The sequence below is a fragment of the Physeter macrocephalus genome, chromosome 3, assembly GCF_002837175.3.
Source record: "Physeter macrocephalus isolate SW-GA chromosome 3, ASM283717v5, whole genome shotgun sequence".
NCBI lineage: Eukaryota > Metazoa > Chordata > Mammalia > Artiodactyla > Physeteridae > Physeter > Physeter macrocephalus.
The window spans coordinates 24170977-24185904 of NC_041216.1; the positions used below are offsets into that span (position 1 = coordinate 24170977).

General features: G+C 45.8%; 2 protein-coding genes across 3 annotated transcripts in view; one reads left to right on the forward strand and one right to left on the reverse strand.

Annotated features, from left to right (window-relative positions):
* Nucleotides 1–14928, forward strand: part of MTOR (mechanistic target of rapamycin kinase) — a 126279-nt gene that overhangs the window by 51189 nt on the left and 60162 nt on the right. For both annotated transcript variants that reach the window (XM_024125589.3, XM_055083778.1), the window contains 3 exons: nucleotides 1749–1891; nucleotides 4508–4670; nucleotides 4808–4953. In XM_024125589.3, the coding sequence (XP_023981357.1) occupies nucleotides 1749–1891; nucleotides 4508–4670; nucleotides 4808–4953 (452 nt within the window). The remainder of the gene's footprint in view (nucleotides 1–1748; nucleotides 1892–4507; nucleotides 4671–4807; nucleotides 4954–14928) is intronic.
* On the reverse strand, nucleotides 7633–14854 carry ANGPTL7 (angiopoietin like 7). The gene is made up of 5 exons (XM_007129737.4): nucleotides 14061–14854; nucleotides 11312–11412; nucleotides 10534–10728; nucleotides 9715–9913; nucleotides 7633–9490 (listed from the first exon to the last, which is right to left on the reverse strand). The coding sequence occupies exons 1-5, from the start codon at nucleotides 14428–14430 to the stop codon at nucleotides 9324–9326; spliced, it is 1032 nt and encodes a 343-aa protein (XP_007129799.1). The 5' UTR covers nucleotides 14431–14854; the 3' UTR covers nucleotides 7633–9323.

The following is a 14928-nucleotide window of genomic DNA, read 5'->3' on the forward strand; positions in this document are numbered from 1 at the left end:
CGGCCATGGCTCACGGGCCCAGCCGCTCCGCGGCATGTGGGATCTTCCCGGACCGGGGCACGAACCCATGTCCCCTGCATTGGCAGGCGGACTCTCAACCACTGCGTCACCAGGGAAGCCCCTGCCAGAAGAATCTTTTAAGAATATATTTTAAAAGTTAGGGATTTAGTCGTTAGAGCTAAGCCAATTCAACGAGATGTCATTTTTATAATACGAGCCACCATGTTTTGCTCATCTATTCCAGCTAGGCCCTTTAGCTGCATTATCCCTAAATGAGGAAGATTAAGACTCAGACAGCAGTGTACAAGTAATTTGCCCAGAGTCCGTCCCTACAGCAGGTGAGTGGCAGGGCCAGGGTTCCAACCAGGTGTTTCTAACTTCAGAGTAGCAGGCACTCAGTGTAAAGCATTAACTTGTGCTGAGCACTGTGCTAAATAAATCTGTTACACATATTAACTTAGTTAATCTTTTATTTTTTTAAATCTTGGCCATGCTGTGTGGCATGCGGGATCTTAGTTCCCTGACCAGGGATTGAACCCACGCCCCATGCAGTGGAGGCATGGAGTCTTAACCACTGGACTGCCAGGGAAGTCTCTAACTTAGTTAATTAATCCTGAAAACACCCTCTGGGGGCTTCCCTGGTGGTGCAGTGGTTAAGAATCCGCCTGCCAAAGCAGGGGACACAGGTTCGAGCCCTGGTCCAGGAAGATCCCACATGCCGCGGAGCAACTAAGCCCATGCGCCACAACTACTGAGCCTGCGCTCTAGAGCCCGCGAGCCACAACTACTGAAGCCCACACGCCTAGAGCCCGTGCCCCGCACCAAGAGAAGCTACTGCAATGAGAAGCCCACACACCACAGCAAAGAGTAGCCCCCGCTCACTGCAACTAGAGAAAGCCCACGCGCAGCAACAAAGACCCAACTGAGCCATAAATAAGTTAATTTTAAAAAGAACACCCTCTGATGTGGGGACTGTTATCCACACTTTACAGATGAAGAAACCGAGACACAAGGAAGTTAAGTAACTTGCCCAAGATCAGACACCCGATACGTTACATACCTGGGATTTGAACTCCAGCCACTGAGCTCCACAGAGTGTGGCTGCTGACCACCCCCCTTTACTGCCCAGCTCCAGAGCCTGAATCTTTCCATCCACCTCCCCAAGCTGCCCCTGCTAGTATCTGTCGGTGCCTGGAGAGCTCAGAGTTTTGAGGAAAGTTGAGGGGATAAACTACAAAGTAAAAATTCAGTCTGTTCAACTCCTTTTGTCTCATTCCACCGTACTGCCGTGTACTCTGGGCTCAGTGCTCACCTGATGGTCACACTATTGAGGATGGTGTCAACCTGAGCCTTTCCCCTCTCGCTGTGTGACTCTGCTATAAGATGAGCCAGTGTCCCACTGCAGGGTGTCCCGGGCCCCTCACACACTGCTGGAGGCCATTCGGCTTTGTTGGATGCCTTCTGAGCGTGACGGTCCCCATCCACTCTGGGGCTGTAGAGCTCTCTGCTTTGCAGGTAGAGTCCAGCGCAAATGAGGCGTACAACAGGCTTGCTTTATATTATGAGAGTTTGCTGCTTTTCTTTTATGGCTTTAAATATTACTCTTTTGTATTTGTGCTCGGGGAATTTTATCATGAGAGGTATAATTTTATAAATCAAAGAAGTGGAATAATCATTAGATGGGCAGGGGCTCTTTACAGTTGGCCCTTACAGGTGATGGTTTTCCTTTGTTGCCTGTGGCGTGATAGGCCTGGGGAGCTGCCAGAAGGGTCTCCAAAGATGACTGGTTGGAATGGCTGAGGCGGCTGAGCCTGGAGCTGCTGAAGGACTCCTCCTCACCCTCCCTGCGCTCCTGCTGGGCCCTGGCACAGGCCTACAACCCGATGGCCAGGTATGGTGTGTCAGGGCTCCCTTCCTCCCAGCTTCAGATTGGGATCAAGAGGATCAGCACGTAGAAAATGTTGCATAAGAATTTTTTTTTTTTATTAGCAGTAATAGTAAAAGGGTTTTTTAATTTTGTTAACCTCTGGGGGAAAAGATAAAAAGGCAAATTGAAGAAGCTCTTATTATAGGAAAAACAGCCATTTTAACCTTGCTAGTATACCTTTCCTTAGTAGATCTAGGTCCGAAACTTTAATTACAAAGTCATTTATAACTCTGAAAATGACTATGTAATAGCTTAATATACCTGTTTTCCAATAATAGTGATACTCCAGTTATTTATTGCTGCATTACAGATACCCCAAGACTTAGTGGTCTAAAACAACAGCAGTCTAAAATTACTTATTTTACTCACAAATCTGCAATTTGGGCGGGACTTGTGGGAACAGCTTGTCTCTGCCCCACACAGTGTCAGGGGTATTTGTCCAGGGGCTAGAAGATCCACTTCCAAGATGGCTCATCCATATGTCTGGTACGTTGGGGCTGACTATTGGCTGGAAGTTCAGCCCTGGCCGGGGGCCTTCGTTCCTCTCCACGTGGATTGCCCTGTGGATTGCTCAGGCTTCCTCACAGGAGACTGGCTGGGTTCACGAGTGAGTGTCCCCAAGGGAACGAGGCAGAAGTGCGTGGTGCTTGTGTGACCTAGTCTTGGAGGTCACATAGTGTTACTTCTGTCCCACTGCGCTGTTGAAGGCGGTCACAAAGGCCTACTCGGGCTCAAGAGGAGACGTGGATGCTACCTTTTCATAGGGGAGGGGAAAGATCCTAGAAGAGCATATGGAACAGGAGCTGGTGCTGCAGCCATCTTTGGAAAATAGAATTTGCCATAAAAAATACTGTAAACCTTTAACAGTGAATCTTAAATAGTCACTGAAAATTTGGTTTATAAAAAGTTTTAATGCATGTAAAAGATTCATAGTATGATGTAAGTGAATAAAATGGAATACAAAATGGTATAAATGTGTGATTTCACCTATTAAAAATATATGTACTTAGGAAAAAGATTAGAAAGTAATACAATAATGATTATCTCTAAGGAGGAGGATTTCAGGAACAATTCTTTTTTCTAAATTTTTCTACAATGGACAGTTCTTATTTATAATGAGGCATTAAGTGGTGATTTAATTACCAATCCTTTTCATTAGCAGGAAGCAAAAAATGAGGTATTCCATTTCACTTTCATCAGCACAGCTGGTTTGCTATTTGGAGTGTATTTAGCAAGAATAGCGATGGTCCCTGAGGCTGTTGCCTGGATGCCGTGATTTAGTTCATCTGATTTCTTTCAAATATTTTATAATGCTTAAAAATCATTCCTAGGACTTCTCTGTTGCCATAGTGTGCAGATTTCACACTACTACTCGGCTACTGTAGCGTACCTCTCATCTGCTCCAAGTCCCTTTTGGGCACACTGTCATCCAAAAGAGGCTTGTGATAAATATACACATATGTGTCTATCCCCTTAGTGCCAAGTATGTTCATTTGGGAGCCAGCGTGGCCTTGGACCTAGATCAGAAAGCTAACTTCTTAATTTACACAGGGTTTCTTTTGGTCTTCTTGTTATCCTTTGAATTTCAAATTTTGTTTTCTTCCATCAGATTCCAAAATTATATATACATCGATCTGACTTAACCTTTTAAAATATGTAATGAAAAGTAGATGTGTAAGCATCAGATGCTTTACCCCATACATTATCCAGGCATATCCTGTAGTTTCCAACTCCCCTCTCCACACATTCACCAAAAAAAGAGAGGGTAGGATTAAAATTCAGATGTCAGGGGTAGCAAATATATTCACCCAAGTGGTGCTGTAGTGATTTTAAATAGTTGTAGTGATCCTAGAAATGATACCTCTGCTTCCAGGTCTTCCCAAGGCCCCAGCTGTTAGAGGTTTGGCTAAGGGAATCTTTTAAGACTTATGGATTTGGATTCTATTTTCTAATACTGCTAGTTTCTTAAGTTCTGTTGTCATTTTGTTTATGACCATCCTACTGAAGGTTCTGCTTATATTTTGAAAAGCAATAGCAGATGCTGCCTTTGCCACTTCTGATCTTAGGACTTTGAACATTGCCTGAGAAGAAGCATCCCAAGAATCATTTGAAGATTATTGTTTTCTGAATCTGTTATGTCAACTGCTATGTTAGAAGTCCCTTTCTGTTCGTCCCCTCCAACGAAGAGAAGTGATACAACCACTGTGGAGACAAGTTACTTTTCTCTGCTCTTCTTTCTCCCCACACACCCCGCCCCACCCCACCCCAGTTCCCTGTACCTGCACCGTAAAATACAAGTCACTAGCCACGTGTGCTTATTTTAACTTAATTAAAATTAACTAAAACTTAAAATTCAGTTCCTTAGTTACACTTATCAAAGTTCAGGTGTTCATTGACCAATGGCTACCATATTGGACAGGAAAGATATAGACCATTTCCAGCAAGTTCTTTTGGACAGCCCTGGCTTGTATAACCATAATCAGTGATGCCGGGAGTAGATTGATAGGTGTGACTTTGTGGCACCAGGCAGAGGCAGGAGATGCATTTCCAACATTTGTCTTCACTCCTGTCTGCCTTCAGGGATCTCTTTAACGCTGCGTTTGTGTCCTGCTGGTCTGAGCTGAATGAAGACCAGCAGGATGAGCTCATCAGAAGCATCGAGTTGGCCCTCACCTCCCAGGACATCGCTGAAGTCACACAAACCCTCTTAAACTTGGCTGAATTCATGGAACACAGTGACAAGGTGAGACTTTGCCCAATTGTCCAGATGGAGCCTGACAGGGAACCAGCTGGTGAGAGGGGAGAAGCACCCGCACAGCCCACTCTTTCTTATGCCCCGTCTGCCATTTTCCTATGCTGTGGGGTTCTGCTCTTCTCCAGGGCCCCCTGCCATTGAGAGATGACAATGGCATTGTTCTGCTGGGTGAGAGGGCTGCCAAGTGCCGAGCATATGCCAAAGCGCTACACTACAAAGAACTGGAGTTCCAGAAAGGTCCCACCCCTGCCATCCTAGAGTCTCTCATCAGGTAAGCTGCAAAACCTTTTTAATTGCTGCCTTCATCTAAAATGACCTCTCTTCTCCCACTGCCTGGTGACAGTTCACTGGAGGCACTTGGAGACCTCTGCTCTGTGAAATCTGCCATCAGGCCTGGCCAGCACGTTTAAATGAGATGTGGTTGCAGATGGCTCTCCCCAGTATTCTAGCCAGAATTGTCATTTCTGTTGACCCTTAGCACCTGGGCTTCTGTTGTTTTCCAACCTGTGCTTACTTGTCCCAGTGAAATTAGCCTAGAAGCAGTTCTGTGGACAGAGCAGCCTAGGAAAGATAGATTTTACATCTGAGTTAGATCGTGCTCTCTGCCTTGGGACTAGGAGCTGGATTCTGTGCCTCAAAGACCACCCAAGGGCAGGGTGGGTTTTTATGGGCTAAATATGTTGGTGCCTGAGTCTTCCTCCTTGGAGTTCTATGAATGTAAAAGACAGAGTCTGAAATTCAGTGGTCTTTTCCCCTCATTTGCTTATGTTCTCTCGTAAGATGGTTTTGAGTCTTCTGGGTATGGAAAAAAATAGGTTGTTTAATAAATTTTTTGCTGTTACGAAATTACAAGCAGCCTTAAATGTTAGCTCCACAGCTCCTAGAGAACTGTTCACTTCCCCTAATGATCATCAGAGAATATTAACTTCAGGATCTAATTATCTTCATGTAAATGCTAACATGGTTCATTATTTCACTACAGGTAGTTTAGGAAAAATCACCCAGCTAATAAGTACCTCCACTGTGGCTGAAACAGCCTGCTGTGTGTGGTGCTTCCTTCATTTGAAAGGATAATCAAATAACCAAGTTCTCTGCTAGCTCTACTTTTGAGTAGATGCTAAAAAGTGTTCCTTTGAACACTTTAAAAAGTGACCAAAAAGATAGAAATAGAATCATGTTTTTGCCCAAGTAAATTGGACTTTGAATGTCGATTTCTAAAATACCACATATGGTGACATTTTTTTTTGACATTAACCTTGTTATTCAATTGTGTATCTATAAAAGTATGAGTAAATTTCAGCAACTATAGGTTTTGATTAATGTAATACAGATGTTTTGTCCCCCCCAACTTTATTGAGGAGTAATTGACAAATATAATTGTATATATTTAAAATGTACAGCATGATGATTTGATATGCATTATGGAATGATTACTGAGATCAAGGTAATTAACACATCCATCACCCCACATGGTTAACTCTTCTTTGTGTGTGTGTGTGTGTGTGTGTGTGTGTGTGTGTGGTGAGAATGCTTAAGATCTACTCTCAGCGAATTTCAAATATACAAAACTATATTGTTAGCTATAGTTGCTATGCTGTGCATTAGATACTCAGAACTCACTCATCTTACAACTGAAAGTTTGTACCCTTTCACCTGCATCTCCCTGCTTCCCCATTCTCCCATCCCCTGACAACCACCATTCTATTCTGTTTTTATGAAATCAGCTTTTTAAAAAATGATTCCACATATAAGTGATACTATACAGTATTTGTCTTTCTCTGTCTTCCTTTACTTAGCATAATGCCCTCTAGAGTCATCCATATTGTCACAAATGGTAGAATTTCCTTCTTTATGGCTAGATAATATTCCATTATGTGTATATTATATGTGGGTGTATGTACATACATATATACACGCATAATATATATATACACACATAATATATATATATACACACATAATATATATATACATAAACTATATTTCACATTTTCTTTATCCATTCATCTTTTGAAGGACATTTTAGGTTGTTTCCATGTCTTGGCTATTGTGAATAATACTGCAATGAACATGGGAGTATGGATATCTCTTTGAGATAGTGATTTTGTTTCCTTTGAATATATATCCAGAAGTGGAATTGCTGGCTCACGTGGTACTTCTGTTTTCAATGTCCTGAGGAACCGCCAGACTGGTATAGTGGTGTAGTGGCTGCACCACTTTACATTCCCACCAGCAGTGCACAAGGGCTCCCTTTTCTCCACTTCCTTGCCAACCCTTATTATGTCTTGTCTTTTTAACGATCGTCATCCTACCAGGTGTGAAGTGATATCTCATTGTGGCTGTGCTTTGCATTTCCCTGATGATTAGTGGTGGTGGGCGGCACCCGGTCATGTACCCATCGGCCATTTGGATGTCTTCTTCGGAAAAACGGACTGTTTAGGTCCTTGGCCCATTTTTAAATTGGATTATTTGCTTTTTTGCTGTTCAGTTGTATAAGTTCTTTATATATTTTAGATATTAACCCTGGGTTATGGTTTACAGATATTTTTCTCCCATTCTGTAGATTGTCTTTTCAATTTATTGATCGTTTTCCTTTGCTGTGCAGAAGCTTTTTAGTTTGAGGTAGTCCCACTTAATTTATTTTAGCTTTTGTTGCCTAGAGCCTCAATTTTCTTTAGTTGTGGGGTGTATAGCTGTTGAGAGAAAATTATTAGCTACTTCTGACCTAGGCATCTTGTGCTCTTCCTTCTCTTCATCTCCTAACCCCCAATCTTTTTCTCCTCTCTCCAAGCAGTACTATGCTGGCCCGTGAGCATCTCAGATCCCCTGCCTGCCTTAGGAAGTTTCTGTCTGACTGCCTGTCCCATGGGAAGTCCTACTCCAGTGTACTTCTTCTCTACTCACTTTACTTCTTTGAAAATCCTGAGGGTCTTGTTTTTAAGGTTAAGTAAGTTCCCAACAATCAAAGGACTATAGGTACAGTAGAAAATAGCGAGTTCGAGAATTATGCTTACCTTACACTGACTAGTTCAAGTGAATGGTTCTTTTTTTTTTTTTTTTTTTTTTTTTTTGTGGGATGCGGGCCTCTCACTGCTGTGGCCTCTCCCGCTGCGGAGCACAGGCTCCGGAAGCACAAGCTCAGCGGCCATGGCTCACGGGCCCAGCCGCTCCGCGGCACGTGGGACCCTCCCGGACCGGGGCACAAACCCGTGTCCCCCGCGTCGGCAGGCGGACTCTCAACCACTGCGCCACCAGGGAAGCCCGAATGGTTCTTTTTGACAAGGAAAAATTGCTTCCTGAAGCTTCCTGAAGCTTCAAAATTATTTGACATCTGTTATGACTAAAGATGTTTCTTTTCCCTCTGCGTATATGTAAGTTTGCTCAAGTAGAAAGTAGGAGTGTTGGTTTGCAAAGTGTTTTGAAGCCAGGTGGTGGCACTGGCCTCTGTGGCGGTTGGGTGGAGGTCAGACAGAGTCTGACCTCCTCCAGTGGATGCTGCTGCCCTTTTTGTCCCTCGCTTTTTCGTCTTTGGCTTCCTGCTCCTCCCTTGGTTTCCCTGAAGGCTGCAACACACTCAGAGTCTCTTTCTCACGGCTCACTCTCTGATTTTTCACTTAAAACTTTCCACCATGGTCTCAGTGGTAATAGTAATAATTTTAAAAGGAGCGAGGTTTAAAAGAGTTTATTGTAGAAGGAAGAAAAAACTTTGAATGTTTAAAACAAACTACAATGTTGTATTTCTACAAAGCAAAATGCTATATACAGCATGAATTATTTCTTAAGCATAGTGCCATTTACCTTCCTGTTTCAGCCATTTTTTATAGATGAGATAAAAGAGGAAGCTCTTTGAGCCCTTTTCTTACAAAGTAAATAAAAATAGACATATCTGTATTGACTGTGAATATTTTAAGGCAGTTTTTTGCAAGCGTCCACAGGGACTTATCTTCCCCTCCCGCTGGAGCTCCTGACACCGGTGGACCCGCTTCCTGCCTCTCAGTACTGGGCCCTGATCGAGGCCGAGCAGGGGAGGTGCTCAGAGGCCAATTGCAAGGCCCGGAGCCCTGGAGTTTCCTCCAGTCAATTCCAGCCTGGGTCCTTTCACCTCCAGCAGAAAAATTTTTATCTTAAAAAAAAAAAATTGTGTAAACTGAAGATAATTTCATTGGATTTAAAAGCAGAAACTCCTCTCCTCCACCACCCTCTTCACTCCTTTCTCTAACACTCAAGAGAATCAGAATAATCTGGTCCCTTTCAGCAAAGGGATTTATTTTCTGCCCTCACGTAACCTAGGCCTTAAGGAAAATGGTTAAAGTGAACTCACAATTATTTTTCTTTCACAGAAAAATCATGTGGAAAAGAAGCTGCTGCCATGTCAGGGATCACAGGCAGACAGCCCACTCAGGCCAGCCCCCTGAGAAGTCTGTGTCTGGGACCCATTGTGTTTAAATACTTCCTCCCATTTACTGTAACGTCCTCAGTACATAGTTTTTTTTGTTCTCCTAGGAGACTTACTCTCTCAGTGAAGATGATAGGCCATTTTCTGTCCCTGCCCTTTCTATACTCCCTTCCTCTCCTCCTCTGCCTTTTCCCAGCCTCCGTTTGTCTCCATTTCTCCAGCCCTGCTCCAGAGCAGGCTTCTTTTTACGGCTGGAAGTCTTCTGGGCGGATTTTCATCTCCACTCGTTTGAGGGAGTAGCTAGACCCATGCCAGCCGTACCAGGTGATGCCGTCCAGGTGCTGGTGCTCCCCGAGGCGGTAGTAAACGCCATTGAGGTTGGAGTCTGTGCAGCAGTTGTACCAGTATCCACCTGGGGCAGGAAACAGGTCAGTGCTAGTATGTCCTCGGAAATAGCTGATAGACTAGGCAGCAGGGATTTGTGATGTTTTTTAAACTGTACCTAAGCCATTAGGGTCAGTGTCAAACGGGAGTACCAAAGCCAGAATACCAACTGCAGTTATAAATTCACTCTTTCTCCTCCAGTGGGACTATGGCCTTGTACCTGAACTCCCACCTCCCAACCCCAACTCTCACCTTTCCGGAGCTGGGCACACTTGTCTAAGCAGTTGTCATTGTCCTTGTCCTTGGTGCTGAAGGCTGTGTTGTTGTGATAGACAAGGGCATCGTTCCCCACGTTGCCACTGTAGTTCCCCAGGAAGAGGCGGTAGCTGTTCAGTTCATTGCCCAAAACAAAGTGGCTGTACTCAGCGTAGCGCATGTTGCCCTCCCAGTCCTGTCCGGGGGGCAGAGCCTTAGAAAACTGCAGCAGGGCCTCCTTTCATACCATCCTGCACCTCTTCCTTCTCCCCAGCTGCAGCCATACACCTTTTTACTACTTTTTACTACTTTATTACTTGTCTACCTCTAGTTTAACACACTAACCTGGGACTCAGAAAACAAGGGTCCTAGATCAGACTTCTCTCCTGGGTCACCATATGGCCCTGGTTAGTCTCTCATTCTCTGCCCCTTTACATCCCTGTCTGTAAGGTGTACACGTGTGTGTGTTTTGCTGTATCCCAGTCTGAGATGTCATAAGAATAAAGAACACAGTGACGCTTCAGGGCCTTTGATGAGGGTCACCAACGATACCAGTAAGGTTTGCATGTAGAAGACCTCATGCCCCAGGCCAGGGCAGGGACCACAGTGTTTCAGCCCAGCTGACTGTTGGATTCCTCTGCTCTGGCAGAGGAATTTTTTGGGGAAAAATAGGGAAAAAAAGCCCTATTCTTCCTCAACTGTACTGCAACCTGCAGGAAAGCCATCATAACAAGTACACCAGCCGATGGTGAACAGGAGTAGGAATGACGCCCCGTTGCACACAGTTGAGCGTAGCGGCCCTGGTCTCGTGCTCACCTCCATCTCCACGCGTAGCCGGGTTGGCCGCCTGGAGAGCCGGTGGATGTGGTCATTCCCCAGCCAGAAGTCCCCACGGATGCTGCCAAAGCCCTGCTTGTACTGCTTCCAGTCCCGGTAGAAGGAGACAAGGCCACTCTTTCTTCTCTGAATGGTGGTCCAGCCACCACCTGAAGTCTCCATGTCACAGAACACCTGGAGCGGAGGGGATGCCCTCCCTGGTCAGGACGTGCCGAGGCAGGCAGCACGAGCCTGAGCGTGGCTTCCCACCTTGCTCCCACCCCGCAGAGCCAGGGGACGTGTACCCTTCCACAGCCGTGCTGGCTCACTAGGCAACGATTCTGCCCCAGGGTTGGCAAGCTGGGCAGGCTGGTGGTTTGCTGAGATCAAAACTGAGGATAAGAGCAAGTACACGGAGAGTCTGAAGGGGAGAAGTCCAGGTCCTCCTGACACACTCCCTATACGTTCTCTTTTCTCCTCCCCAAAGAGTCACTGCTGTAGGATGTGGCAAGGGATCGCAGCTAGCTAGGTGGTGGTTATAGCGTTATCTAACTACGTTAGAAGGGTTAGTGTTTGGCTGCTAATGACTTGAAGGAGCAAAACAGATGCCTGGATTTTTTTCCCCCCATAAACTGAGTGCTGAGATAGCCCTCTGGTGTTGATGTGTTTGCTTCTCTGTCTTGAGTTTCCCTCTCTTTAGACTGTGACTAGCCCTGTTGTCCCCAGCCTTTGCGGGGGTGGAGGATATATGGTAGTACATGGGCTGTGATGACCTCACCTCCAGCTCAGGGCTGCCCAGGAAGTCATCGGGAGGAAGCTTATACACTCCAGAGATGCGGTAGTTCTTCTGGTAGAGAGACGAGCAGTCATAGATGGCATCTGCAAAAGGAGAAAACCACAGGGTGAGCATCCAAACCCAGGGGCTCTGTGGCTAGCCGGCATCCCTGCTGCATCTAAATTGAAAGTTTAGGAAGGGAGACTTCATTTCTACCACAGAATTTACAGGAGTGTTCATTGCTGGGCAGTGTCTGGACTTGGGAGAGGTGGGCATCAGGAGGCCAGGAACGGGTGTGTTTTGGCCTCACTGGTGGTGGGGCTGAGGGCTAGGGAAACCCTTCACCTGGATAGCACAACGGTAGAAACAGGTGGCTTCAGTTTTGTGCTGAAATAAATGATCCTCCTGTAGTTCTAGGGCATGAATTCTGGAAACGTTACAATGTGTGAGGGCCACCAACAGATCCTCCTGTTTAATAGATTCAGCTTCTGGGACAGCCAGCCTCTATTCCTAAATAAGTCATGAAGATCTCATAGGGTCTGGTTTTATTGTTTCTCGGTTTGTTTTTCTTGTTTTTCAGAGGTGATGGCTACTGCCTACTAGGTCCCTTATTAGCAGAGATTTATAATTTTATCTTTCCCTCCTTAATCCAACACTGCTAGACAAATGAAAAGGCAAACACCCTAAGGAACCCTTGGAGGCCTTCCCCTGACACCATTATTAAAACAAGGAAATGAGAGCTTTGGGCAGGCGGGCTTTCACTCTGGGGTTGATTTTAATGTTTCCTCAGCTGCCCTGGGGGCTAGTGCTTTATGAAAGATTTTGTCTCCTTGTTGTTCTAAATATCAAAGAGCATTGTGGAAGGGACAGCCTTTCCAGATAGGATTCAGAGAGCAGGAACTCTTGCCTGTCTAGGAGATACCTCCTGCCCACTGTGTCTTGGGATTCTTTTCTTAGCGACCGCTGCACTGGACCTTCAAGAAGAGGACACGGTTGGCAGTTTCCCGCTGTGGGAATTGTTCAAGGCAGAGCACTTTGGTTGGGGGGAAATGGGAGACCCTTGTCTTCCCTATCAGAGGTCATCACTTCCTCTTCCTGATGAAGACATCAGCTTACTGCTTCCTCCAGGGGGCTAGCTACTTACAAAGTATGAAGGTGACCCCGCACCTGGTAGCAGAGAAGAAAAGTAAGCAATGATGGCCTGGGCAGGAAGAGTAAGAGGCCCGGCAAGAGAGCTGCATTTAACTCCCAAGAAACTCCTTGCTGGGAGATGAGAAAATCCCGTTTGGAGGAGCAGGACGTGGCCTTGGTCAGATTCCTCTGTCTCGCCTGGTCTGCTGTGTGTCTGGTTTCATCACACAGACCAAATCAGGACTCACTTGTCTGGAAAATGGCCTGAGAAGACCTTTCTAGTCCCAAACTGAGGGTCAGGAAGTACATGCTTAGAAAGTAATTTACACACACACAGATTTTTTGATTGGAGTATAATTGCTTTACAATGTTGTGTTAGTTTCTGCTCTACAGTGAAGTGAATCAGCTCTATGTATACATATATCCCCTCCCTCGTGGACCTCCCTCCCCCCATCCCCTATCCCCCGCCTCTAGGTCGTCACAGAGCACCGAGCTGAGCTCCCTGTGCTATACAGCAGGTTCCCACCAGCCATCCATTTTACACGTGGTAGTGTATTTATGTCAAACCTAATCTCCCAGTTCATCCCACACAAAATTTTTAAGCTTAATTTCATGTTAAAACTCTTTCTTCATTTGAGTTGACGATAACCAGTAAGACTTGCTCTGCTCTTTATTCTTGGCTTGGTTTATAATATGACCAAAAAGATTTTCTTTTAAGTTTTTATATCAGCAAGAAATGACATATCTATAGACTATGCTCCTTGTAACTAATAATTTCCTGACAATTTCAGCAAACCAAATTTCTGTCTGAACGATAAATTCACCTTGGCCTGTCTAAGCCAAGCTAAGTAGAAACTGAAAATTGTTGTGGAAAAGAAAACAGTAAACGTATCTTATTTTCGGCCTACTAAAAATGTACATTTCAGCATTGCATTTTCCTGTATAACTGGGGAGAATTTTATTTGCAGTTGTGGGAAAAAATAGAAATACCAGAATTGAGGAACCTTGAGAAGCCAGTCCTTTTTGAACACGAAAGAATCCTTCAGATGGCTCTGGGCAGTGTCTGTGCACTTAACTCTGAGCCAGTGAGAATTAGGTTGGCAGACAGGACACCGAAGTCCATTAATGCCCATTCCACTAAATCCCAGGGACCCGAGAGAACTGTTTTTGGCAAAACTTTGCTTCTAGAGACGTTATGATTTTGGTGTTCATTCCTGCTTTCTTGGGACCGAGGGTACAGCCGGTCAGCTCTGGGTAAGGAAGTGGACTAATCAGGAAAACTTGAACACAGTTTCTAAGACTTGCTTTGTGACTTTGAGCAAACCGCATGATCTCTCTGTGTTCCAAGATGGTATTTCATACCTTCAATATGCCGAAACATTGCCGGGATAAAAAAAAGCTGGGTAAACGTACAGAACCTTAGAAATCAAAAGAAATACTTCGTAAGCCTTTGCTAAAGAGAAAATAGAGCTGGTGGCACGTACCCAAGAAAGTAAGTTCCATAAGAACCCCCAGGGATCGTTCTGACGACCACGTCACCTAGAAGCAATGCTGCAGACGGGAGGCGCTCGACTATGTGAGGGGGAAGGTGGTGAGTAGCGTGAGGACACGTCCTCCTTACCTGCCAAGGTCTGGGTGACAGTCTGCGCTGCCTGCAGCTGCATGATGCTGATCTGATTGTTCATCTCGGAGTACTTGCTCTCGGCCTCTGTGAGCCGCGACTCCATGCGCTTGGAATTGCTCTCCAGCTCCATCACCTGCATGACCACGCTGACCCAGTCCCTTTCCTGCTTCCTGCTCAGGTCGCTCAGCAGGCTGCTTAGGTTGGCAATTTGGGCCTTGAGCTCCTTCGCCTCCTCACAGCAGCCGGCCACGGTGAGCTCTGCAGGTGTCTTGCGCTTAGGGGGCTTCTGTGGCCACACTGGGTGACTGACAAAGGCCACGGTGAAAATGCAGAGCCAGGCCACGGCTGAGAGAGTCTCTTTCAGCATCTTTCGTGGGCCTGGTTGAGGAAGGCTCTTCCTCTGGGGGAATCTGGCTGTGTCCAGCTGAGGTGTGCAAAGCTGCGGCAAATTAGAACCTAGCCCTTTCGCTCTTGGTGGACTTACCACTTTGTTGTTCCTCTCCCCTTGCTCTTTCTTAGCCTTTGTCAAAACTTGAGTTTCTGAAAGCGCAGCTTAATCGGGTATCCTATAGCTTTCCTTCCCAAGACTGAATGCTCGACAAACTCAGCATCTTAAATATTGTTTGCTGCCTGCACCTCCACCCCTACCATGGCCGTGCATAGCGCTTTAGCCCCTCCCAGCTCATCTGGGAGGGTCAGGTGCCTGTTGGGTGAAGTCAGCGTAAACTTAGGCCAGAGGAGGGGAGGAGAGAGACAGGGGCAGTCTTTCTTTCCTTGCCTGCACAGTCTCTGGGCTAAGACAAGAGGACTGAATTCGTGTGTTTCCAGTTTTGCCTATTAGATTGTACCCCTGCCAGCCACTGGC